General features: G+C 39.2%; 2 protein-coding genes across 3 annotated transcripts; both read right to left on the bottom strand.

Moving 5' to 3' along the window:
* Nucleotides 1-110: 110 nt before the first annotated feature.
* LOC144632399 (inactive rhomboid protein 1-like) lies at nt 111-18,904 on the bottom strand. 2 transcript variants are annotated; one of them, XM_078491042.1, is made up of 15 exons: nt 18,585-18,904; nt 18,154-18,303; nt 15,006-15,321; nt 14,443-14,568; nt 13,455-13,618; nt 12,795-12,971; nt 12,116-12,227; nt 9,539-9,622; nt 8,412-8,573; nt 5,744-5,820; nt 5,085-5,148; nt 4,452-4,625; nt 3,641-3,741; nt 2,722-2,875; nt 111-1,245 (listed from the first exon to the last, which is right to left on the bottom strand). In XM_078491042.1, the coding sequence occupies exons 1-15, from the start codon at nt 18,755-18,757 to the stop codon at nt 799-801; spliced, it is 2,481 nt and encodes an 826-aa protein (XP_078347168.1). In that variant the 5' UTR covers nt 18,758-18,904; the 3' UTR covers nt 111-798. The 2 variants fall into 2 exon arrangements, with proteins under 2 accessions (XP_078347168.1, XP_078347167.1); XM_078491041.1 differs by lacking the exons at nt 18,154-18,303; nt 18,585-18,904 and adding an exon at nt 17,410-17,659.
* Nucleotides 18,905-20,087: 1,183 nt separating this feature from the next.
* LOC144632478 (small ribosomal subunit protein uS5) lies at nt 20,088-22,776 on the bottom strand. Its single transcript, XM_078491147.1, has 6 exons — nt 22,749-22,776; nt 22,253-22,387; nt 21,371-21,460; nt 20,999-21,280; nt 20,728-20,887; nt 20,088-20,293 (listed from the first exon to the last, which is right to left on the bottom strand). The coding sequence occupies exons 2-6, from the start codon at nt 22,382-22,384 to the stop codon at nt 20,133-20,135; spliced, it is 825 nt and encodes a 274-aa protein (XP_078347273.1). The 5' UTR covers nt 22,385-22,387; nt 22,749-22,776; the 3' UTR covers nt 20,088-20,132.
* Nucleotides 22,777-24,170: the final 1,394 nt, after the last annotated feature.

The raw sequence follows: 24,170 nt of genomic DNA, 5'->3' as shown, positions 1-24,170 counted from the left end.
GTTTTTCTCGCCTGGTGTGAAATAAATTCCGGTGGAAGCTGTGATCCACTGTCGACTGTCTTTAAACTGACGTTAAAACACTTTTTACGGTTCAAGAGCAGACTTACAGGTCTATTAATATGTTATATTTAATTCATTTTTGACAAAATGTTTCGAATGTAAAAGGTCAGCTCACGTCACGCAAGATCACATTTTCTGCTCGTGAAGGCAAATAGATTGTGACAAACTAAACTATATACAGAAGTTTTACAAAAGTTGCTTTTTATATTTACAAATATGACTGCTAAAACGAGCCAAGTATCACGGAGAGGAATTGCAATGCTCGCTGGTCCCAACCGTTTATGTTAACAAGAGTCTGTAAGCCAGAGAGACCCTGGGAACGAAGTTGTCCGTAAGCATTTTAATGAGAACATGCCTTTAAAAATTCTACACGCATTCATGACCTTAAAAACCTAGCTAGTTTTATTTTTTATTTGAGTTACAAGGTAATGTGAAAAATGTTTGTGAAGCAACAAACGATCTATTCCTGGTTACAATTTGGTGTTTGTCCCAGCAAAACACGTCAACTTCTAGCATACATATTTACATGCATCCGCCGGCATGCTGTTCAGTGCACGTGCTGTTACCGTGGAAACCACGCACGGGTTGAAAAAGTGCTGTCTCCAAGCAACACCTGAGTCACGTGTCTTTGAATTCACTCTTTTGTTGAAACCAAATACTCTTTGCTAGCAGTAAAGGAATCGTTTTCTTTCAAAAAAAGTAACACCCAGAATACACTGTCATCTCGACTCTTTGAATCTAATAAGATGGTTTCTGTGTCTGTGTCCTCGACTGTAGATTTTGTCCGCCAAGCTTGCAGAAATCAGGGGTGAAGGGAATACAATTTAAATACTCGCAGCCATTACATCCAGCATCTTGACTGATGTAAAACACCAAAAATCCTACCACATACAGTGTGATAACCAGCACGAAGCACACGATAATTTGAATCTGCTTCCGACGCCTGTCGAACTCGCCAAACGATACGTACGGAAGAAAGATGAAGGCGAGCAAGAACCCGAACAAGAATCCTATCATGTGAGCGAAGTTGTCTACGTAAGGTAGCAGGCCTATAAACAAGAGAAGCAGAACTATTCCGCAGAGTTTGAACAGAGCTGTGAATGGTCTTGCTATGATCTGCCAACTCTGAAACAGTTCAACGAACAAGCAGGCGACCACACCAAAGATGGAACCTGAAGGACCAACCTGCGGAGATAAAAGTCACAAATTAAAACAATAATAATAGTAATACGGAGAAAACTTAAAAAAAAAACTTAAAAACAGTAAAGCCTTAATTATACAACAAACAGCAAACAAATAAAACAAACTAAACTCGAAGAGAAAACGTGTCATGGGCAGCAGAAAGTTTGGGTTTCAAATATTGTGGTTGGTCGTGTAGTGGGAAGGGATTTTGTGTCTGAAAAAATTAAGGTGTTTATGGGAGAATAAGAAATAGAACTGAAAATAATCAAAGGCAAGGCACAACCCCCCGGGGTAATCACTATGGTGAACTATGCGGGGAGGCTACGCCCGAAAGGGGTGCCTTTTTCCACTTATGTCCAGGATTGAACGCAAGTAATGTTTAATGAGTACTTCATGTTTATTTTATTATTATGTTTGACTGTGTTATTTGACATTTCTATATACACCACTTTCATAATGGCGGCCAATTTATTTATTCTTTTATATGTATGTTAATTAGCCCTACTGGCCTCGTCAGCATGTGAAAAATTCAAAAGAATTTTTACTCTAAAACGAGGCCAGTAGGGCTAATTAACATACATTTAAAAGAATAAATAAATTGGCCGCCATTATGAAAGTGGTGTATTACTTCATATTTTACTGATTTTGGTGTGTTTTTGTGAACTTTTATTAAAGAGGACACTTTGTGATGCCTGTCATGAAGAGCGTGCATCTCATTAGCGTTCAATCCTGGACATATCTGCCTTTTTCAGGCTGGAGAAAAATAAAAGGGTGGAAATTTCACGTTTGAAGTAAAGAAAAAGGTAGGGAAAACTGTTCGAACAGACGCACCGAACGGTTGAATCATCTAAGTATTTTATGGGGTTATTCAAGTAAGAAGTTTAGAAAAGAGGTGCAGTATCTCTACTGCAGACTTGTGAAAGGAGTATCATTTTCTTTCGGAGGCATATGAAAGGGTTACAATTTCTGTCAAAAATGGTCAAAAAGGTAAGGGTTTGGACCTCGAAGCGGAGTCTTCCCGAATAAAATATTTTAGAGGACCCCCTCCCAGGAGTATAACACTTCATACGCCCCCTTCACGAACAAAAGCGACCTACGCTCTTCCATGCAGTATGCTAAGAGACGCCTGTAGAACTGTTTTGCGTCTCAAATTGTTTAGTTTAGCGGGTTTACCACGCGATACCAAGTGCGGGGAACGCCTGAAACGTTTTAGCCCTGAATTTACGATATCAGATATAATACACATAACAAGCGCTAAATCGTCAAATGAACACAAGTTCCTTATCTCAAAGCGTACTTTCAGGAACGATATAAAAAAATACAAAACAAGCTCCACACGAGAAGATTATAATCAAAATAGGAAAGCCTTAATGTTAGCCTAACATTTCGGATGAAGAGAAAGAAGGGGTTTATTTTTCAGAAGTCTACCGTATTTTTTATAAGCACAAAAGGAAAAAGACAATAAAAAAAGTGAATTACCTCTGCTTGGTAAGGAAGGAGTATTGCACTGTACAGGTATCCACCAATCCCACTAAAGATATAAATGATTGACAGCCGTAGCCAGCCCGCCATCTTCTCCAGGTCACGCATGATGGTGAAGTGAAAGATGAAGGTGCAGGCAAGATGAATGATTCTGAAAAAAAAAAAAAACATGCAGGATTGGGTTGATTACCGGGAAAAATGAGTCTTATAGTTAGAAGGAACAACTACAAAACAAGGCAAACTGCACTTGCGCGTTTTTTTGATCATTTTTGATCAATAATCGATCTGGCTTTATTTTTAGACAATTTTATTTTTGGCGAAAAAACTTGGAGCAGTTCCTCCTTCTCTTACTTAACACATTTATCCTGACTGCCTTTGAAGGATAGTGGTCCGAAGTGGTGGGTTCATATTTTAAATTTCATGATTCTATGTGGGCGATTATTCAAAGGATAGCGCATAATCGAGGGAACACTGTACGGTTATGTTGGTTTACCCCCCAAAACAGTTTAAAGATGCAATTTATTGTGGCGATTCTTTGACAGCAAAACCTGAGCAAGCTTATGACTTTTTTTATTGCAGTCTTCTTCAAATTTAAGAGACTGAGACCCATATAAAGTTATCTACAGAAAATTATTTTAGTAAAAAAAAAATGTCAAACAAAAACGTTTATTTTGAGTAATGTATTATAGCTTCCACTTATTATCTATCTAGTACAACTCAATTGTGTAACATATTAAATGTAGTCTACTGTAAGTAGCGTATTGTACTGTACATGTTTTCTCTCTCTTGATGTACCAGTAGCTCCTAAATTATTGTAACCTAATTCTTCTGCTAGTTATGCACGGTATGTAGTTCGCTGTAAGTAGTTCTTTATGGTATGTTGTTAAATACAAATGTTCAAAAAATGTTGCTTTACCCAGCATGTGCAAATATTGCCATCCAAAACCGATACACTTGATCCGGCTGTTCCTTGCGGTGAAAATCCAACATTCCACAAGTGTCGCTCAGGCAATCCACCTGCCGGGAAAAATATGGAAAATATTATGTACAGTCACTAAAAACGGCTGTGAAGGAGACTAGCACTTCTGTTGCCTTGCGTGACATGTCCTTCAAACTCTACCATAATTCTCGTTAAACCTCCGGGCCTACAAACAAGGGTGGTTCTGTTTCTCAGACAATCTCTGATTCACCATCATAAGGGGTTTACTTTATTGTTGTTCTTTTACAGAGTGAATGTCGTCACGCAACGCTCCTGCCCACAGGAGCGTTGCGTGACGACACGAAAAACGGCTGCGAAGGAGACTAGAATCGAGACTAGAAAAGTGCGTGACTCAATGCATTCAAGTCACGTTTAACCGATATCTTGTGTGATTTGTTAATGACAACCATTTCCGAGTTCGTAACCTTTGCCTCTGTGTCAAAACGAGTCTACATGCGAAACCATTCAAATAAAAATGAGTTTGGTTTGCATGAAAATGGACATGAAGGTGAAACTTTCATATGAGTGGGGTTTCGCACCTAGACTCGCTTTGAAACAGGCAAAGGGTAACTCGAAAATGGCCTATTCCACCAAGCCCGAGTGCCATGAGGCCTCCTCTAAACATTACGCATGTGTTTTCAAAATCGTCTTATCAGGTGTTGAATTCATGTGCAGTTGTTGACTCTAATTGGCCAAGGAGCTAGTGTCCAGTCTGCTAGCTGTTTCTAGAGTGAGGTATGCGACTTACCTGAGAACATAGTGTAGCATTTTCGTGGTATCTGCCGCCAAAAAAATCACACTCGTCCTTGCTGACAATTTTGCAGATAGCTTCATTGCCCATACAGCATGGACGACCGTGGATGTCGCACGTCATGTGTGGGTAATCAGCAGGCAACAAATTTTGCTTCGATTTTTTACACGTCTAATATTTGAAATAATAAGAAAGAATCAAAGAGAGGGGGCATTTTGAGTTTTATCACAAAGAAAAGCAAGCTACCAATAAGGTTAATCATATAGAGTCAAATAATAATAATAATAATAATAATAATAATAATAATAATAATAATAATAATCATAATCATCATCATCATCATCATCATCATCATCATCATCATCGTCAAGAGTCGAAGCCCTCCTTATGACCACCATTGTGGAACCCCAATTCTTTTCGAATGCTCTAGTAGTAAAGTAAAGTAAAACAAAGTAAAGGTAAAAGTAAGTGAAGTGAAGTATGCTAAAAGCTCTGCTGTAAACGACCAGCCTCTATTGTTCTAGCATGTGACCGCTTTCAAGAGCTCATTCTGGAATTCATTTGGAATTCTCTCACTACAGCTTCAACGTATTATTAAATACAAAGAAATTATAGATGAACAATACTTACAGGCCATGTGGTGATGTCTACTGGGTTCCACTCATCGCTTGGTGGAGTGGATTCTAGACACGTCCTATTAAACAATGAACAAGCTGCAGCAATCAGAAATGTTACCAAGTTAAGTAACAAGCACAGCTCAGAAAATCAACTGCTTTCACTGAGCCCCCTCCCCACCCACCCCCAAGAAAAACGTACCTTCCCTATTTTATTATTTTTCTTTTATTCTTGCAAATAAGAGGAAATTAGAAGAAATTTAAATTATTCGAATAAGACTAAATTTTGATAAACATTTGACAATAAAAATAAGCGGCAGTAAGACACAACGTTTCGATGTCATCCTGACATCATTTTCAAGTGACAAATTAAATAACGGTTCAACAGTGTTATATATGCGGTTAGAGGTGTGATGTTTCATTAACATATTTGTTTTACACAAACAGTTTCGCGCGGATAGAATCCGATTGCATGTTCAGGCTAGGTTTCTTCTTTCTAATAAACAACATTTCGTAAATTTTAATTGTCAAAAAATTTAAATTATGATTATTTTACTTTTACCATTTGTTTTAGTGTCCCCAGTTCTGTAATACACTAGAATTTGTATTCCTGACAGTAAAGGTTCTTACTTACTACTAAAACTGACGAAGAATGATGGCTTTTTTAATACTCACGATGGATCTTGTCCACAGACAACTCTAATTGTCTTATTGTCCACTTTGACATACTTGTGAAAGTAGGCAAATGCTTCCTGAAATTGAAAACAAATTATATTCATGGTTTTTGTGTTTTGCTGCAGCCGCAATGGCTGCAAGCAAAACACATTGAGAGCTGAAGTTTGTGCCGTAAGGTGTAAGGTGTAAGTGCCGTAAGGTGTAAGTGCCGTAACAGAGGAGAAATCTGAACTACCGATGTCAATCAAATCCATGAACAAACAAAATCGAAACCAATGAACCGTAGCGCTGATCGCATTCGAAGTTACGGGCCAAAGTATTCGAACGCAAACCACGTTGGACACGTTGGAAAACAGAAAACCGATTTAAAAGTATATCGCATTGGGAAAGAAAACAAACTGTGGCGCGACCACTCCAGTTTTATGAGAAAATTATTCTGCAGTTTTCATCATTTACGAAAAGAGCGAAGACTTGGAACCTCGCCGAAGGTCATAAATATTTTCTCCAAAGGACCGGTTAGTGCACAGTTTGTAAACTTTCGCTTTGAAAATAAACTTACCCTCACCTTGTCTACACTGTCTACAGCATACTAGTACTGTATTAACTCTGAACTTCATATTTTAAAATAAAATGTATGAACGTGTAACTTGTCACGCTAAGACAGCTGGAAAGGAATATACCATGCTGGTAGGCTGCACCGCTAATTGTAGCTGTATTCGAGCTATATAAAAGACAGCTAGAAACGAATTAATACTAGTAACATCACAATGGGAAAGAAACTTATTCAGTGGTGTACACCGTCGAAAACAAAGAAATATTAAAGGAAGTTCTCATTCACCAGATTCACTGCATCAGATGCAACATTCGTCAGTTCGTGTTTAATTGCGTGGCGACCAGTTTGTTTACTAGTTATTAAAAAATAATACGGTCTTCATTTAATAAACAGTTCATCCTTAAATTTCAGCTTTTCTACGACTGACTGGTAGGTACTATAGTATAAGCCCCGCTAAAATAGCTGGAAAGGGAAAGTTTTTTGAAAAATGAATTTTTGACTGCCAGACGCGCTGGCGCCACATGTTTATTTTGTGAAGATTAATTAAACGCCGTGAAAAATAGAATTTGATGTCCAGCGAGCCACTGCATCTTCGGCTACGCAGTCCTCAGTGAATCCTCCAACTTCACAAATTTCTAAAACTTTAAGAAAACGAACTTTCGCAGAATCAAAAATTGGTCCTTATCGATCTTCCGATCTTGTTGTGAAGACACTGAAATTCGACGAGTGTTCATGCGTGAAGGGATGACTGACGAATGATAATAATTATTTGTAAACTTTCGCTTTCAAAATGAACTTTGCGTTACGTTCAACGCCGTCTTTCTGTTGTTGTACGCCGGTGCGCGTGCGATTATTTATAATTTCTGAATTTTGCATATTTAACTCAGGGTGACACAACAAGTTTGTTAAGAGTTAGTTGTTCCAGTGTTTAATTTGGGTGAAAGTGGTTAAAGAACCACTGTCTTGTCACTAATAAATATATCACATTGAGTTCTTATAAGGTCAATAGATTCTGTCTTTTTCGTTGTTGTTAAAACGCTACCATTGTGACAATGATTCCAAATACAACTAACGGTAACCAGTGAGATAACGCCACTAAAAGAATCACATTGAGTTCATTGAGATTTTTTTATAATGTTAAGAGTTACTGTTTTTTATCAAAGAGACAATCATGTCAGACATTACGTTAACTTACTAGTAATTAAATTATGTTTGCTGTCTTTGATTTCAACATAACATTGATCAGTAAAATTATCAGGATTGAATTAACACAAAGTGACTACAATATAGTGCAATTATTAACCTGCACACAAGTGACAGACAATAAAAGACGTTGGATTTCAATCTCGACTCACTTGTCTTTCATCAACATGTTCCCTAAGACTTTGCTCTAGCAGCAAAACACATGGACCCATTGGGGCCCTATTTTTTTGGAATGGTATCTAGCTACCTGTTTGACAGGTTATACAAACAAGACTTGTAAGATTTACCCTGGAGACACTTACTCACATGACATGGAGTGAAATACACCATTTGTATAGAATCCAGTTTCAAATAATTTCTGAAACCAGTTTTTCTTTTGCTCGAAAGCCGTTTGGACAAATACCAAAGAGATATATATGAAATGGTTGTCACAGACAACAGTTTTTAAAATTCCCTGACTTTAGATTTCCCTGATAATAATAAATTTTCCCTGATCAAATAAATAACAAAATAACAGATATAGTAGCATGCTCCAGCCTCTGCTTCCAAAATTGTGTTCTTTGGCAAAACACTTTACTATCACAGTGCCTCTCTCCACCCAAGTGTATAAATGGGTACCGGCTAATTTACTGCTGGGGGTGACCCTGCAATGGACTAGCATCCCATCCAGGGGGGAGTAGCAATACTCCTAGTCAATTAATGCTACGGAAACCGGGATAAGCTCCGGCTGTATGGGCCACTTGGCTTGGACACGTACACAGACTTTACCTTTTTTTTTAGTACTGTACTGTAAGTGTAAGTAATGTCAAATATTGTAATTAAAAGCATGCATTTGTGTTGGAAGTAGCGCTTTTCTGTTGTAAGTAGTGGTGCGCTTGTGTTGTAAAAAAAGAAAAAAAGAACACAACTTACTGAGCACTCTTTTTGTGATGTTGTGATACAGCCTGAATTATCAGATTTAACACAGCACCCTGTCTGTCTCTCATATGTCTTATCGTCTGCAAGCACCTCTTGTAGTCGCTTATCACTGCGCATGCAAGGAGCAAACTTAGCTCCCATTTTGATCAAACCTGCCTACAAAACCAAGCAAAAATTTATGTTACAGGTAAGTTTGGTGGAACTTTTGTTAAAATGTTAATGATAAATACAAAGGTGCAAAATAATGATGTCCAATACACCATAACAGGTTGTCAATGTAGATCATCACGACTCATCTGTAGCGATCTATCAATGGAAGTCATTTCGTGAGAGACTTCAAAATATTCGTTTTATAAGGTTATGTAGTATATCACTTGGTTGTTTCATGGTTGTTTGTCTGGTGTCCCGATCCGTGTCGTTACACACTTATGCGAATGTTTGTGGTCACATTCTTGTAAAACGAGGTATAATAATACATATAGCATATTGCTATGTTGTTTCACAGTTGTTTGTGTATCCCGCTAGTCTGCAATCACAGGTTATTACACACATAATTGAAAGTTTGGGGCCACATTCTTTTAGAACAAGGTATATAAACATGAAGTATATTGCTTGGTTCATTCACAGTCGTTTGTGTGGTGTGCCATTGTTCCGCGATCACGTGTTATTACGCACTTATATGGATGTTTTGTGGTCACAATCTATTAGAATGAGGTATATATATTTAGTATATCGCTTGGTTTGTATGTTTGGTGTCCCGTTATTCTGCAATCACATGCTATAATGCACTTATATGAATGTTTGTGGCCACATTCTTTTAGATCAAGGTATATACATGTAGTACATTCACTCTGTTGTTTTACATTTTTTGGTGTCTCGTGACCTGTAACAGGTCAACTTTACTTTGTTATTGACTGATCAGATCCATCTTGGATCGTCACGAAGTTGGTGACTCACAGATCTGTGACAGGTGGTCACCATCGTTGACGACCCACCACGGATCAGGTGTATTGGACATGGATGGGGTCCCTAAATATTTTATCTCCTGGTCTATTTAACAATCTTTAGTTTTTTCTGACTGCCAGATGGGAATAACCACTAAAACATTTCAACAAACTTACTTGGTCAGGACCAATCCAGAAGTTTTCAGGAATTTTTCTGCCCATGTTTGTTGGTATAAGCGTTCCTCTCTCACTTTTTTCCACCTACAATCAAAACCAAAAAAGGTTGGTGTATTAACCACAGCAAGGTGGACAAGAATTGTTATACCCCTCAGCACACATGGAAATTACTACACACAAAGAAACATGCAGTTTTCTTCTGTAAATCAAGCACTCCCCTTTTCAATTAACTTTGAAAAAAATGAGGGATTACTTAAAAATTTTCTTGTAGCTTCTCAAACTGTTTGTTATTAATACAGTAACAGCCAAGTTCAATCTGTTTTGGCTCATTTCTATTTGCAAGATATCCCTGTAGGCTTCAGAATTTTCGTTCTGGAAGGACAGAGTCTGAAAATGTAGATTACTTACATTTAATTGATGCCGGCCCCGGCTGATAATAATTATCTGTTGCAAGATGTGATCTTATCACGGATGACACATTTATCTTTGTCCGGCTTCGCCAAAGGCTGTTGTAACTTTACTTCAAGAAAGTTAAATGTTGGTTTTAGAGAAACATTCTGTGTTGTAAAGGTTTTGCTTCTTGCATTAATTTGATCGAGCGCTCTGTTGTTTGTCATTGGCACCACATGATTCAAATGTAGATTTGAAATCTTGTGGCACTTACGGTATCGCCACCATTCACTAACACGTCGTTCTCAGAAAGAAATGATAAATCACGCTTTTACCGAAGCCGTCGGTAGCAGACCCAAAACATCCTTCTTTTCTAATAATGCTTTGATGCGTGCCTTTTGTTTTTTCTTTAATCTTCAACACGCAAAACCGGAAACAAATTGAGGGCGGAAGCGAACGCTTCGATCGCCTTTTTGTTTTTTCACACATTTAACATCACGTGGCTTAAAGCAGCCAATCACCGCAAACCGTTCGTCAGGTGAATGGTTGGAAGAGGATAAACAATGGTGTGTCTACAGGCGGTCGGTATAAAACGCAGACCATGCAGACTGCAGACCGTGCAGACCGTGCAGACTGAGTAATTTTTTTCTTCCTATTTTTACATTGTGTTTCACAAAACTTTTCACGAACGGTTTCCAAAGTTCGTTTGAAATTCGTGAAGTTCGCTACGAACTTTAGGGGGAATTTCATTATGTAGTTGTCAATCAAATTACGAACTTCGAAACGAAATTGTGAATTTCACGTGCAGCGAAGTTGAAAGGTTGAGGAGTTCGCAAGTTGAGAAGAAGTTCGTCCAGTTTGTTTAATTTGGTGAAATGAATCCGTTCCCAGTACAGCAAAAAGCAATCCCAAGTCCAGTAAGGCAGGACATCAACGGACTAAAAAGCAAGGCTGCCCTGAAAATGGTTTGTGAATGTTACAACTGAGTTTTCCCTATGTCACCCGACACCCGACTAAAAATAGATTACAAGTTCTGCCGTGTGCAGTTTCGAAGGAAACAATTTCAACAGATGAACCGGTTTACATATAAAAATACTGTTTGTGTGTGCCGTAAAAATCTTCTAAAGAGAAAAAAACGTTTTCCTTCTTGAATACACATCAGTTTGGAAAATCTACGGAAAACCAGAACTTTTCAATTCCGTGTTGTTATACTTCTGTGTTTACACAACACGCAAGTCACGCCATCTGTCTGTTCGTGATAAACTCTGTTCCTCTGAAAGAATTTATATTTGCAAAAAAATAAGCTTTGGTTAAAAAATTTTTTTACTAATAAACAACACTTGCTTTGGAACAATTGAAATGTGTATTTATTTACGAATTACTAATATATTTTATTATTAAGGACAGTGTAAAAATTTTTGGGGGATTTCTCAAGAAAACCCTGTATTCCCAAAGCATAACTACCAACCGAAGCATTTGTTTACGTTATAAAATTGAACTAGAAACCTGAACTTAACAAATAAACTGCTATATCCGACCAGTTCGTTTTACCTATAACTTAAAATGTTCCAATGTTTACAGTGTAACGCGCTCTCTGACAGTAGAAGAAAACTCAACAAGCTGGAAGCTAAATAAAATAATTCTTGACCTTGAAGCCAACTTTAGATGATTTCCTGCCTTCCTGGACTTGAAATTGCCTTTCCTTGTACCGTGAACGGATTCATTTCACCAAATTAAACAAACTGGACGAACTTCTCAACTTGCGAACTCCTCAAACTTTCAACTTCGCTGCACGTGAAATTCACAATTTCGTTTCGAAGTTCGTAATTTGATTGACAACTACATAATGAAATTCCCCCTACAGTTCGTAGCGAACTTCGCGAATTTCAAACGAACTTCGGAAACCGTTCGTGAAAAGTTTTGTGAAACACAATGTAAAAAAAGAAGAAAAAAAAATTACTCAGTCTGCACGGTCTGCACCGTCTGCACGGTCTGCCCGGTCTGCAGTCTGCCGTCTGCAGTCTGCATGGTCTGCGTTTTATACCGACCGGTCTACAGGCGGTTTATCTCTCCTTCACGCTTCACGCGACCCGCAAAATAAAACGCCTGCTCTAAGAGCCATTAATGCACAATTAATTTTAATTTAATTAATTATTAATTATTTTGATAAAGTGCAGTTTATCTTACCACTTGTTGTTTTTCTGTCTCTGTGAAACCAATGGGTGCAAATCCATAAACAGCCAACCCAACAATGAGTACAATTAATTGTACAAATGAAATCCAGTACGTAAAGAAAGGTCTGAAAAAAAAAATACATTACATAAGAAGCCATCAAGTATATAGTATGATAACATTAATAGTTGGTCAAATGTTCTTGTCAGTAATGAAGTTATTAATTCAAATTTTATCTCTTCAAAAAGTTCAATATTTAAATTAAAGTAACATTCTAATTGGATTAACATTGCTGGCTTCAAGCAAGAGAACACAAAAATTCCCCTAGTTTTTTTTTAAAAAATTAAGCGAGAATGTGACAATATGTGAAGACTGATACAGGGCCATAGGCAGGGGGTGCAATGGGTGCGTCCACACCCACCCATGGGTCACAAAGGTCCGCCTAATCAGGGAGTGAGGGTTAAAATGACTCTCAGAATGCTTGAAAAGTGGACGTCAACAACTTGATTTTTCAAAATTTCCCAGGGAGAATACTCCTAGACCCCCCTAGACGCTGGTGCTCACACCCACCCATGCAAGATCCTGCCTAGGGCCTTGTGATATATACATTTGTGAGTCTGTGTGTATGTTATTTAGCTTTAGAAATGCAATATGACAATGAAATAAGAATCATTTATAAAAAATTGAGTCTTACCTATGATCAGAAAGTGCTGCCATTTGTTTTTTGACAGTGCTTGTCAAACGTTTTCGCCTGATTGTTCTGTTTAACCATCTACCAGCCAACCCTTTACCATATTCACGACGGTTGGCATTATTGACACGGGGTCTATCTCTTATCCTCTGTCCTCGAGTGCTGCGAAGGGGTGGTCTCCTAAAATAATTTATTAGAGTTAGTTACAATATAATTATACAGTCAACTCTCTCTAAGATGGACACAGTTGGCACCGGCTCCCGCTGTCAGTCTTAGAGAAGTGCCCATCTTATAGGGAGTTTAGTTACTAGACAGTGACTGAAAAATGGCAGGGATGGGACAAAACCAGGTGTCCGTCTTAAAGAGGTGTCCGATAACTAAAGAGAGAGTTGACTGTATGATAATAAATAAGTTTCCATGTCTTGATGTTTCAATTTATGATATGCAACTTACAGTAGAGACTGCAAATTGAACAAAAATATAGCATGCAGAACTTCTAAGCTGTACCTTGTATTAAAATATTGGTCAGATGCCAGCGGTGACCTGTGCCTTACAGACAACTTGTTCCTACAAAACCCTCAGATTTAACTAATGAACAAACTTTGACCCAAACAGGGGCCTATGGCAATTATTTTATTTATTTATATTATTACAACAACTTACGGGGGTCCCTCGACTTCATCTTTTGCCTCCTGTGGAACAGGTGGGAGCGGTTTCTCTTCCTCTTGGATTCCAGGCAGAAAACCTGGTTTCTCCATTCTTCTTTTTGGTCTCTCAGGTACAAAATTAAAGAAGACTTCGTCGTCAATTTCACGGCGCTCAAGCTCCTGGAATAAATAAAATGTAAACTCTTACTGACCAGATCCCAGGGGTATCTCCAGTTCTTGCAGTGTATCATTCTAGGGGTTTTCTACTAGGATCCACCAAAGAAACACCTTGTTTTACTGTGTTCCACTGAATGCAATGCATGCAGAAGCAGTGACATTTCATAAGAGGGTCTTAAATAATTCTCAGGAAATTTGTCAAAAAATTAACAGAAATAAAAATAGCTGACAATGTCTGTGTTGAATGATTGTTCAACAGAAGTTACATCATCTGATAGCATGACATCCCATATGTTATATAATGATAGAGCAAGGTCAAACGCTGTCTTGTAATATTGTTTACACTGGCAACCCTCCAAGTTTATTTTTTTCCTTTGTGGCCATTTGGCCACCGACTGCTCAGGTTTGGTCACCAGTGAAAAATTTTAGTCGCTAAATTAAGCTTACACTTTCATCCTTCTTCTCAATTTTAGTCGCCAGGCTGGCGACTTTGGTTCCAATTTAGTCGCCAGCTCCAAAATTTTAGTCGCCATGGCGACTAAAATGGTCTTAACTTGGAGGGTTGACTGGCCCTTTATTTAAAAAAAAATATAAATTTCTGTTACTAAAACTAATAGAACTCATCAAATATAATTTGTCTCATTCGTTTATACTTCCAGGATTATTTTGCTTAGGGTTTTTACGCAGCAATTTCTCGGTGCTGTTGATCACATGTAACATACAAACAGTTCAATGTACAGATCTGATCCACTCGCCTGATGTCATCACTTAAAAACCCTACAAAATAACTTTTCAGATATGATGAAAAACAAGAGAACTTTTCTTACATCATCAAGACGAAATGCGCTGTCCACTTCATCGGTCTCCGACTGCGACATGACAGCTGGTGAGAAGCTCCTCCCTGCCTCAAGTAACGTACTGACCGGCTGGGGCCTTCCAGGGGATTTAAAAGTCTGTAGAGTATACCATTGACTTGTCATGATAAATGATATGAAAAACAAGCAAGGTTGTTCTGCTTTAGTGAAGACATTTTTATTATCATACAATCATTTCTCATGCAATCTTTATTTCAATTGCCTTCCATGCGAACTGTTTATTTGACAGTTTATGTTAAATTGAGAAGTCATATCTACCGATAACAGCATTTTAAATTAAACAGAAGACATATTTGCATGAATATGAAATTTATGTATAAAGTATGACATCATAAGCTTGTCCCAATAGTTATTTTCCCTTGAAGACAAGGGGTTTATGGCAAGCAAAAGTAAAACAGCACAAAACACAGAGTTAAACTTTGAACCTTTTCAACCTCTATATAAACCATGACTGAGGAAAATAAAACATGAAATATTTACTACAATGCACAAAACTAGCAAGCATCAGAAAGTACCCCAGGATCATCTTTAATTTTCTTCACTCTTTTCCAGGCCATGCTAGCCACTGATTGTCGTCTACTCATTGTCCGCACAAGATCAGGGTCAGGTGGATGCGAGCTCTGATAGCTGCTAATACTTCCTGTTCCACTCATTCCTCGTTTGGCAGACTGAGGGAAATTATCAACAGCATCCTCTCGGTCTTCAACCAGAGCACCATAACGCTTATGGTAGTGGCGTTTCTTTCTCTGGGTCCACTTCCTTTGAAGATGATCATGTGATTCATCGCAGTCGCCAAGGCCAAAGAAGTCCTCTGTACCCTTAATTATCTTTCTGTGGAATTAAAATAACAAATAAAATAAATAAATGACTTTATTTCTAAGGGTTGTACTAAATAGTCTTGCGACTAACATACCTGTGGCCTTTGGATTCCCGATGGAATTGGAATTTAGAAGTGTTGGAGGGAGGAAAACCAGAAAACCCGAAGAAAAACCCTTGAAGCAAGGACTAGAACCAACAACAAACTCAACCCACATATGACGCTGGGTCCGAGAATCAAACCTGGGCCACATTGGTGGGAGGCGAGCACTCTCACCACTGCACCATCCCTACTCCCCGACACATCACTCTTCCATTTGAAAGGTAGATGGTAGTAATCATGTTCTTTCACCAATTCTAACGCTTATGGTTTGTCCAGTGGCCCAGGATCAGGTGTGAGTTGGGTCAGTCCTTGTGTTTTGTTCTTGGGCTAAACAGTGGAGGGGGGGGGACAGGGGGGGGGGCAGAGCCTGGGAGAAAAGGGGGCAGGAGAGGTACAGGAGGTGGGGGAAGAGAGGGAAGGATTCCCAAAGTAGCAGGAACTGGGAGACATTGAAAAAAAAATCCAAAGTTATGTTATATTTTGCAATGGAAGTATCAGACAAAGAGGCAGGAACCACTAAAGAAAGGGGTGGGAAATGGGAGTAAAAGGTATGGAAAGAAGGAGGTCAGACCCCCCTGTCCCTGGGTATAAATGGGAACTGGCAAATTACAAATTGCTGGGGGGAGAGCTCTTGCAGACCCTAAAACCAAGGAACAACCAATCAAATAGCCAGAAGCTAAACAGATTCAAGTAGTATGTATTCCCATGTATTAAATCAGCCAGGTATTTTTGGGTCAAATTGCTGACTTCCCTAAGTCAGGGGAGAAAGAATTTCAGAGTGCATAAACAGAGATCACAAGATTAGCTTAATTTTTGTTAACACACTAAAACTGCGTTGTGTCCGAGCAAACGAAACAGGAAGATAAGAACCCTGTCAATTTCCACAGGTGTCCACTTCAGTTAGATAATTATCACAGTCAGGAAACTGCTCATACTCAACATATACATGCAGGTTTATTAATATAAATTTACTCTTTATAACAACACAAGATAAAAATTGCTTTAAGACAAACGAAGCCCTCAGCAGAGGAAAATGAAAATGCAAGTGTTCTAAAGACTCAAGTACAAGTGGAAATTAACATGACATGAATTGATCAACAGATGCTGTTTTCTCATAATGGAACACAATAACAAACTTTAAGGTGATGTTTGTTTTCAAAGCTGGCAAGTGCATGCTGAAATGAAGACACAAGTTGGGACATTTTTTTAGATCTGACAGCATTTTTTTGCCTACAAGCTCAAGTATCAAATGAAACAAGAGTTAAATGGACATCTCTAGAGATGCATAAAAATAAAGGCAACAAATTTTTAAGAGATAAAATGACAGTTTTGGCAATAAATGTTCAAATTAGTGCACAAGTAATTTTTGAATTTTGTTTGGAAAAGAGAAGTAAATTTACTGTTCAAAATTGCATCGTGAAGGTCCATACAGAAACCTCATAAAAATATTAACAATTCAAATGGCTTAAAATATTTTGCGTTTGTGACTTTCTATCCTTTAGTATGCCAGTGATCTTTAAAATGTTCTTAAAGATAATATTTCTACAGTATAATATTTGTTGCACTTTCCTAAGTAAAGGAAAAATATACTTAATGCTCCCAAAATAAACCAAAACGAATAGGATAAATCATTGTTTTTCACAGGCAATGTTCTATCCCTCAGACTCCATTGCATTACTGTCATAATTTGATCTTTTAAGTACACTCAGTCACAATCGACTGACCCACAGTGGGTGTAACTAACCTTCTTGAGTAAACAAAAAGATCTTAATTGTGAAATAACTGCCATAAAAATTTGTTCAGACAATTTTTAAGTCACTTCAGCAAATTACTAATATAATTAAGAGTCAACGCCCCTCTGCATCAACATAAACGCTGATAATTATGGAGACTAGTTAACACTAAATCAAATCCTGCAGCTGACAAACAATAATTCTAATATTATTGTCTCCCTAATTAACTTTTTGACTCTACAAACTGCTTCAGGCAAAATCCCCTACCTCTTTCCTCGCTTAAGAGTGTGTGATAAACTTGCTATGCTAGCTCTAGCTGACATCCGTGGAATACTAGTACTGGCTATACTGGGTCTTGGAGGCCCTCTGTCTTGCAAATACTGAATGAATTCGGGGTAATATTCTTGTTCACTCAAATCATCAAAGTGTATTTTCTGTTGTGTGTAAAACACACCAGATGTACCCGAGGCAATGGAGCCCCGACCCGCGTACGCCATTTTTACGACGGATTGGTAAATAGATTTTCCTATGTTCAATATTCTTATAGATATAGATTTTGTTATGTTCAATATCCTTTTTTCTCGGGTAAAATAATGTATGCACAGATATTGTCTCAAGCACCGAGCCGAAGACAGTGACATGACATTGCACAGAAATGTACACCAGACACGCGATTTGGCAAATCCCTCATGGAAAATAATCGAGATTTTAAGGTTTATTAAACGACAAAACTGTATCAACAGCGTGTTTTGATGTTAATGAAACCTTCCTTTGACCTACAAGAACAACGTTTTCCTTAGGAAACTCGTGTCACCGGAAGTGAGCAACATCCCAATACATGTTTTCCATATACCCCCCCCCCCCCCCCCCAAAAATCCCCCCCCCCCCCCCCCCCCCCCTACCGATCTACGGTTGTTAGTGAGCGCCATATTGCAACTCCAAGAACAATACTCAAACCACAACAATTCGACATCTACAAATAAAAATATTATCAGTGAATGGTATACGCACTTTTTAAGTGTTTGTGCACGGTTCAGCTTGCTAGGAGTCATCGCTTCTACTGTAGTTGCTGGAAGATGATGCTCGGAGCCAGCCATAGAAGGGGCAGCACTACTACCTTCGGTTTGAGCACTTTGCCTTGACACACATCGCGCAAACAACCTGCAAATTTAAGAAGTCAATTATAAGAAGCTGCATTTTGGATTTGCTATTACCAAGAAGTGATTCTACTTAAACTCTTATAAGCCTAAATTTGGAATGATTCGCAGTTATAAGCTCTGTTCGAAAACTTCATAACCGATGAGTTCAGTTTCTAATTCTGGATTTGAATTGGGTACGATCCATAATCATGCCCGATATTTTATTTAGCAAATATTTATCCTTTTAACACCAAAACAAGCTTAACTGTGAATTGTAAAAACGATTAATGGAAGCTTAATTACCACTGATTCACTCCATCGTTCCGTTGATCTTCGTCGCTGTCTTCTCTAGCTTCGTGTTCATGATCGAAGTCATGTTGATGTCTTCGACCGTGGAACGGGTTACAAAATCCCGTACTTCTGTCGCTTTCCCTGTCTTCCTTCTGAACCGTTGTAGGTTGGTAGGCACTTGCCATGGCTGGCTTCACTGCCAAAAGCAACACAAATACGATTGTTTGATTTGTCGATTTTTCCCCCACCAAGCAAAATTTCCAAAGTTTCAGCAGTGTGTTACAACTCGGAGAAGTCTGGTAACGAACAATTGAACGGCGCGCCTGCTACAACCGGAAAGGGAGTGGTATTCTGGGGAAGAAACGAGGGGAACTCAAGCAACTCCCCAACCAAGAAGACAAAGAATAACGAACAACGACGGAATAGCATGGGAGAGGTTACGAAAAAGCAAAAGAGACAATGACAATTTTGGTGCGCCGGTATAAGTGAACTTAAAATCATGGTGTGGGTTAATAGAGTATTTAGAGAAAACAAGCACATAAGTTTCTGGCGGGGGGGTTTCCCCCCCTGTTGTTACAATTAAGAAACATACAAAATTGTAGCAATGAAACAGTAACTTCGAACCTTTACTTGAGCCCTTTTCACCAGTTTTAATTGGCATTTATACTGAACAGCGAAACATCGAAATGAAATAGCCAAAACAGCATTTTCCTCTCTCATATCATGGATCACGCTGACCGGAAATAAAACACACTTGGCTGGAAGTCAGTAATGTAAAGCAGCAGGCGAGTCGGAGTGAGGTTATCAGTCCTAGCCTGCGTTGCAGCCGGACGTGTCACAAAACCTCGGTATAGTCCAGGGTTTTAGTTTGTCTGTGACGCAGGCTAATCACTCCAAGACGACTCGTGAAAAAATTTTGTGCGGTATACAGTAAACACAATGGACAGGACAAAAAAGCTTTAACACCCCCTCCCCGACCAATTATCCTGCCACCCCCCTCCACACGGCCATTATTACCCATTCCAGAGGTTTACTATCTTCTACTGGCGAAAACAAGAGTCATCGCCGAATTTAATTGAGAATATTTGATCGAGATATAGATAAGAGAAGACCCGGGCCAGGGTTTGAATCCTGAGCCCGGTTTCATGTGGTTTGAGATTTTATTTTTAATTTTAATCCAAATGTTGTAACTTAAGAAGGCTGAATTAGAATTATGCCGATACAGAGGGTGAATTAAGTTTCACTGCGTGGCAATAAGTTGAGGGGGGGGGGGGGGGGGGGAGGGGGGGGAATGATGTCTATAGCTGTTATTGCAGTTCCTAGCAGTTTGACATACAAATGAGGCGAAAGGGACATTCGGCATTGTTGTAACCATTGGTCGACTCTTTCGCCTCATTCGCATACCTTCTCAACAAAAAAAATATATATTATCCCAGCCTCAACTGCAATCACAGCTATTCATTTGAGGCACTGAATAGTTAACAGCTGATAAGCAAGATTCATCAGACAAGAAGGTTGTTTTACATTTGAGACTTTATTTCAGTCTTTCTCTGTTTTGCTTTACTGTTGTTGTTCCTTGGCAACGGCTCTCTGTCCAGGGTGATTCTTTGCCAGGAAGTCTGTAAACTCCTGGTATGGAGTCTTGGTAAACACAGTCTCCTTCCACATGTCAGGGGTCAGGTAGCTGTAGGTCTTACAGATAGCTGCAAAGGTAGCCTTGGCTGAAAACAAAAAAAGTGTGTAAGACAAAAACCCACGCCAATTCAAATTATATTATTGTGTAAAAGGTAAAGAAAAGTCACAAGACCCTAAAATTCCGGTTATAAGCCCCCTGCTTATACCCCCCCCCCCGCCCGGGTTGTAGGCCCATCTACATGGAAACAAGTAATGAGCCCGCGGATATAAGCCCCCCTTTGCTGAATGACAGTACTGAACAGGGTTGATATTGCATTATTAGCGTTTTAAACTTAAAAAACGGATTTGGATTAACACTCCCAAGGCTTGTTTTGAAAAAATGTCTTTTCTTATTCTACCCCTTAACCTCTCCCAGATTAAACCCCTCCACTTAAAGCCCACACAAACCCCCTTACAAAGTTGTATAAGCCCAGGGCTTTTAACCTAAATTTATGGTATTATTGTGCACAAAATTTGTTACCAAAATTGCCAAGAGTGGCTGTCTGTCCACGAGCTGATGTGTAACAATCCTCAATACCAGCCATCTGAAGCAGCTTCTTGGGGACTGGTGCAGACACAATACCAGTTCCTCTTGGTGCAGGAATCAGACGCACACGTACTGAACCACATTTGCCTGTCACCTGAAATTATTGCACAAATGTACTTTCATTAGTAAGACCTCAATAAACCAGACACTTCAACATTTTTTAGCAGTAGAAGTTAAGAGCAGTGATTGATTGATAGTAACGTACCTTGCATGGCACAGTGTGAGGCTGACCGATCTTGTTACCCCAGTAGCCACGACGCACAGGAATGACTGACAGCTTAGCAAGGATGATGGCACCACGAATAGCTGTCGCCACCTCCTTGGAGCACTTCACACCAAGACCAACATGTCCATTGCTGTCACCAATGGCGACAAAAGCCTTGAAGCGTGTACGCTGTCCTGCTCTGGTCTGTTTCTGCACTGGCATGATTTTCAGTACCTCGTCTTTCAGGGCAGCCCCAAGGAAGAAGTCAATGATCTCATGCTCCTAAGATAACAAGCAAGGCCATGTATTAAACATGGAGAATACAATCACTATCAAGTACAACTTGAGCAAAAATTATGTCATGATAAATACCTTGATGGGAAGTGAGAAAAGGTAGATCTGCTCTAAAGTTTTGATCTTCATTTCCTTGACCAGGCGACCAAGTTTAGTCACAGGCACCCACTGAAAGTTAAGATGGATTGTTAGTTCACAGACAAGAGCTGAAGATCCAAGATCTTCTAAGTGGATTATGATATATATTTTTTGTTACGAATACAATAACTGTTCAGTATTGATCCATAAATCTTATAGGAGAAATAACAAAAACAAAAAAACTGAATTGACCTTCCAATAGGAGATTTGGATGTTTATAAAACCTTTTCTTTCTATCATGTGTTGGAGGCAAATGCATCATTTGATGCACACACTATTACATTAATGTGATTTAGCATACCATAAAATTACGGTTATAAGCCCTGGGCTTATACAACTTCGTAAGGGGTTTTAAGTGGGCTAATAAACGAAGGGGCTAACATCCAGGGGGGCTTATAAGCAGAATAAAAAAATGGTACGAGACAAGCCACGATAATGTTCATTGAAATACTTTGTCAAGTTAAAAAGTCATAATAAAGCAACATTTAGCCCTGTTCAGTACTGTCATCCAGCAGTGGAGGGGGGGGGGGGGGATTTTTATTCAAAAGTACTGGGGCTTATAACTGGAATTGTATGGTAACATGTTGCAATCACCATGCATTAGTGTGTGCCTCCCCCTTAAAAAATGTGAAATACTCCTATCTGGTATTAAATAAATCAGTATTTTTTACCAAGTCAAGGTTGAAACTTGTTTGTTCACATGATCATAGATCAATAATCATTGCTATTGGTCATCCCAGTTAGTGTACAGCGTGTGGCTGGGGTATCGTCATGTCAATATATCAACTTCACAATCGCAATCACGTACAATTATATCTTTACCTCCTTGTCCTCGGCTTTCCCCCTTCCACGACCCCGTCCCCGGCCCCGACCGCGGCCCCTTCCACGACCACGGCCGCCGAATCCTCCACGAAAACCTCCGCGAGCACCACCGGCTGGTTCCGAATCCGCCATTTGCTGAAGGAGGAAAGTTCAACGATTTTCACATTAAGCTCACTGTTATGAAAACATTTTACAAAACCAGACAAAGCTGTTTGACTTCTATATATATATCAGTTCTCGTTTACTGATCTCCTCAACTACGAATTCTTGCGAAGTACACCTTTTAGCTTCCCTCGTGCCACTTACAATTTTGTGTACAGTGAAGCTCTAGTCCGTATCATTTTTAACGTCAAATCGTGGTAGAAATGACCAAAAAACTACTTAAAACCATAAAGGAATAATTATCGTTTCTAGAAGAGTCGTAAAACCCTTCTATAGAGGAAAGATGATTACAGATAGAAATGGATTCTCAACTTATCACTTTCACCCTACTTACGTGATGTCTTTGTTCGACTGAGAAGAACGGGGAGAGCTTGCTCGACCTTTTTATAGTAAAACATATTATGGGATAGTAAACAATCTGTTGAGCAATGTCAAATGCCTGGGGGAGGGAGGGAGGGGGTGATTTTCGCTAAATACACGAAAACATTGGCGATCTCTGACAGCTTCCGACCGAAGATAATTTTTCACAGGCAAATAAAGATTTCCTGAGGCCCACTGTTTAAAGTTTATTGCTTGATTTACCGTTCGAGAACGCTGGCAAATTAACAAGATGACGTCATGATCGGAAAAATCCTTATTTACACCTGATTTCAGTGTTACACTCTTTTTTCTATAAAAATATACTGTTTTTCTGGCCCAGGCTGAATATTCTTATTTTTCTGCCGATGTTAGGCAGAAGATTAGATTCTTTGTGGCGCCCAAATTTTAAATAAGCGTCGCACTTGGGGCACGAAAAATTAAATAAGCGCCGCGGCGCTTATTCGAGTAAATACGGTGTACCATACATTTGTATTACAGTACCGTTCATCAAACTGTCTTTAGCCACTGTAGGCTCGAGTCACCTACCAGTAGCCATGCGTAGTTGCTTCAAAGGAAATGGAGGACGACTGTACGCAGGCTACTCCCCAGCTTTAAATTGGGTTTCTTTACAGAGGAACTGAAGCTCTAACTCTCTTAGGCTTCTCGACACAAATTCCTCAAAGGTTTCCCCCCCCAAACTAAAAAACTTATCCCTTGGAAAACAGTAGAAACTACACTGAAAACATTGTTTATCTCGAGAAGCACCACAGACTGATAAGCAAAACCTCTTAGTAGTAAACTTTGCAGGAACAAGTGGAAAAGCGTCTATATATTTGCCGTCGTGATTTGAGAAGAGCATTTTAAAAAATGGGTCTCAAGGTCGTTCAAAATGTACTAAATGGTAGTGAAGTATGTATGGTTTTAAAAATATTCCGGGGAAGGATGCCCCAAGAACCCCTTATTTTCCTTTTGTTCTGATCTAGCCTGCAAACAGGCCTCGGGGGCAACGTGAATCTCGAAGAGAGAGATTTACGTTGCCCTAGCCTGTTCCAGGCTCTCGGTAGTTGAAGGGGAAAGCAAAAAACGCGGGCGAGCGAGAAAAAAACGAGGGAGGACGAAGGCGAGCTCATTTCCTCGCTCACCCGCGCGCGTTACTCGCTCTCCCATAACTACCGAGAGCCTGGAACAGGCTAACGTTGCCCCGAATAGAGAGCTTGCTCGCAGGCTACTCTTGTTCCCAATTATTTTATGGCCATGATCCCTGAAACCCCTGGGATAGGCCGGGCGACGTTCAAAGTCTTCAAAGAACAAGAGAAAAATCAGGATGCTGGACTGTTACTACTTACATATCTGTCGCCATTAGTCTATCATCAGCTCCACTTCATTTACCTTCCTT

The sequence above is a fragment of the Oculina patagonica genome, chromosome 12 (assembly GCF_052425735.1).
Source record: "Oculina patagonica isolate OP01 chromosome 12, crgOcupat, whole genome shotgun sequence".
Classification (NCBI taxonomy): Eukaryota; Metazoa; Cnidaria; class Anthozoa; order Scleractinia; family Oculinidae; genus Oculina; species Oculina patagonica.
The sequence above is the reverse complement of the archived record's forward strand: the minus strand, read 5'-3'. Positions and strand labels throughout refer to the sequence as shown.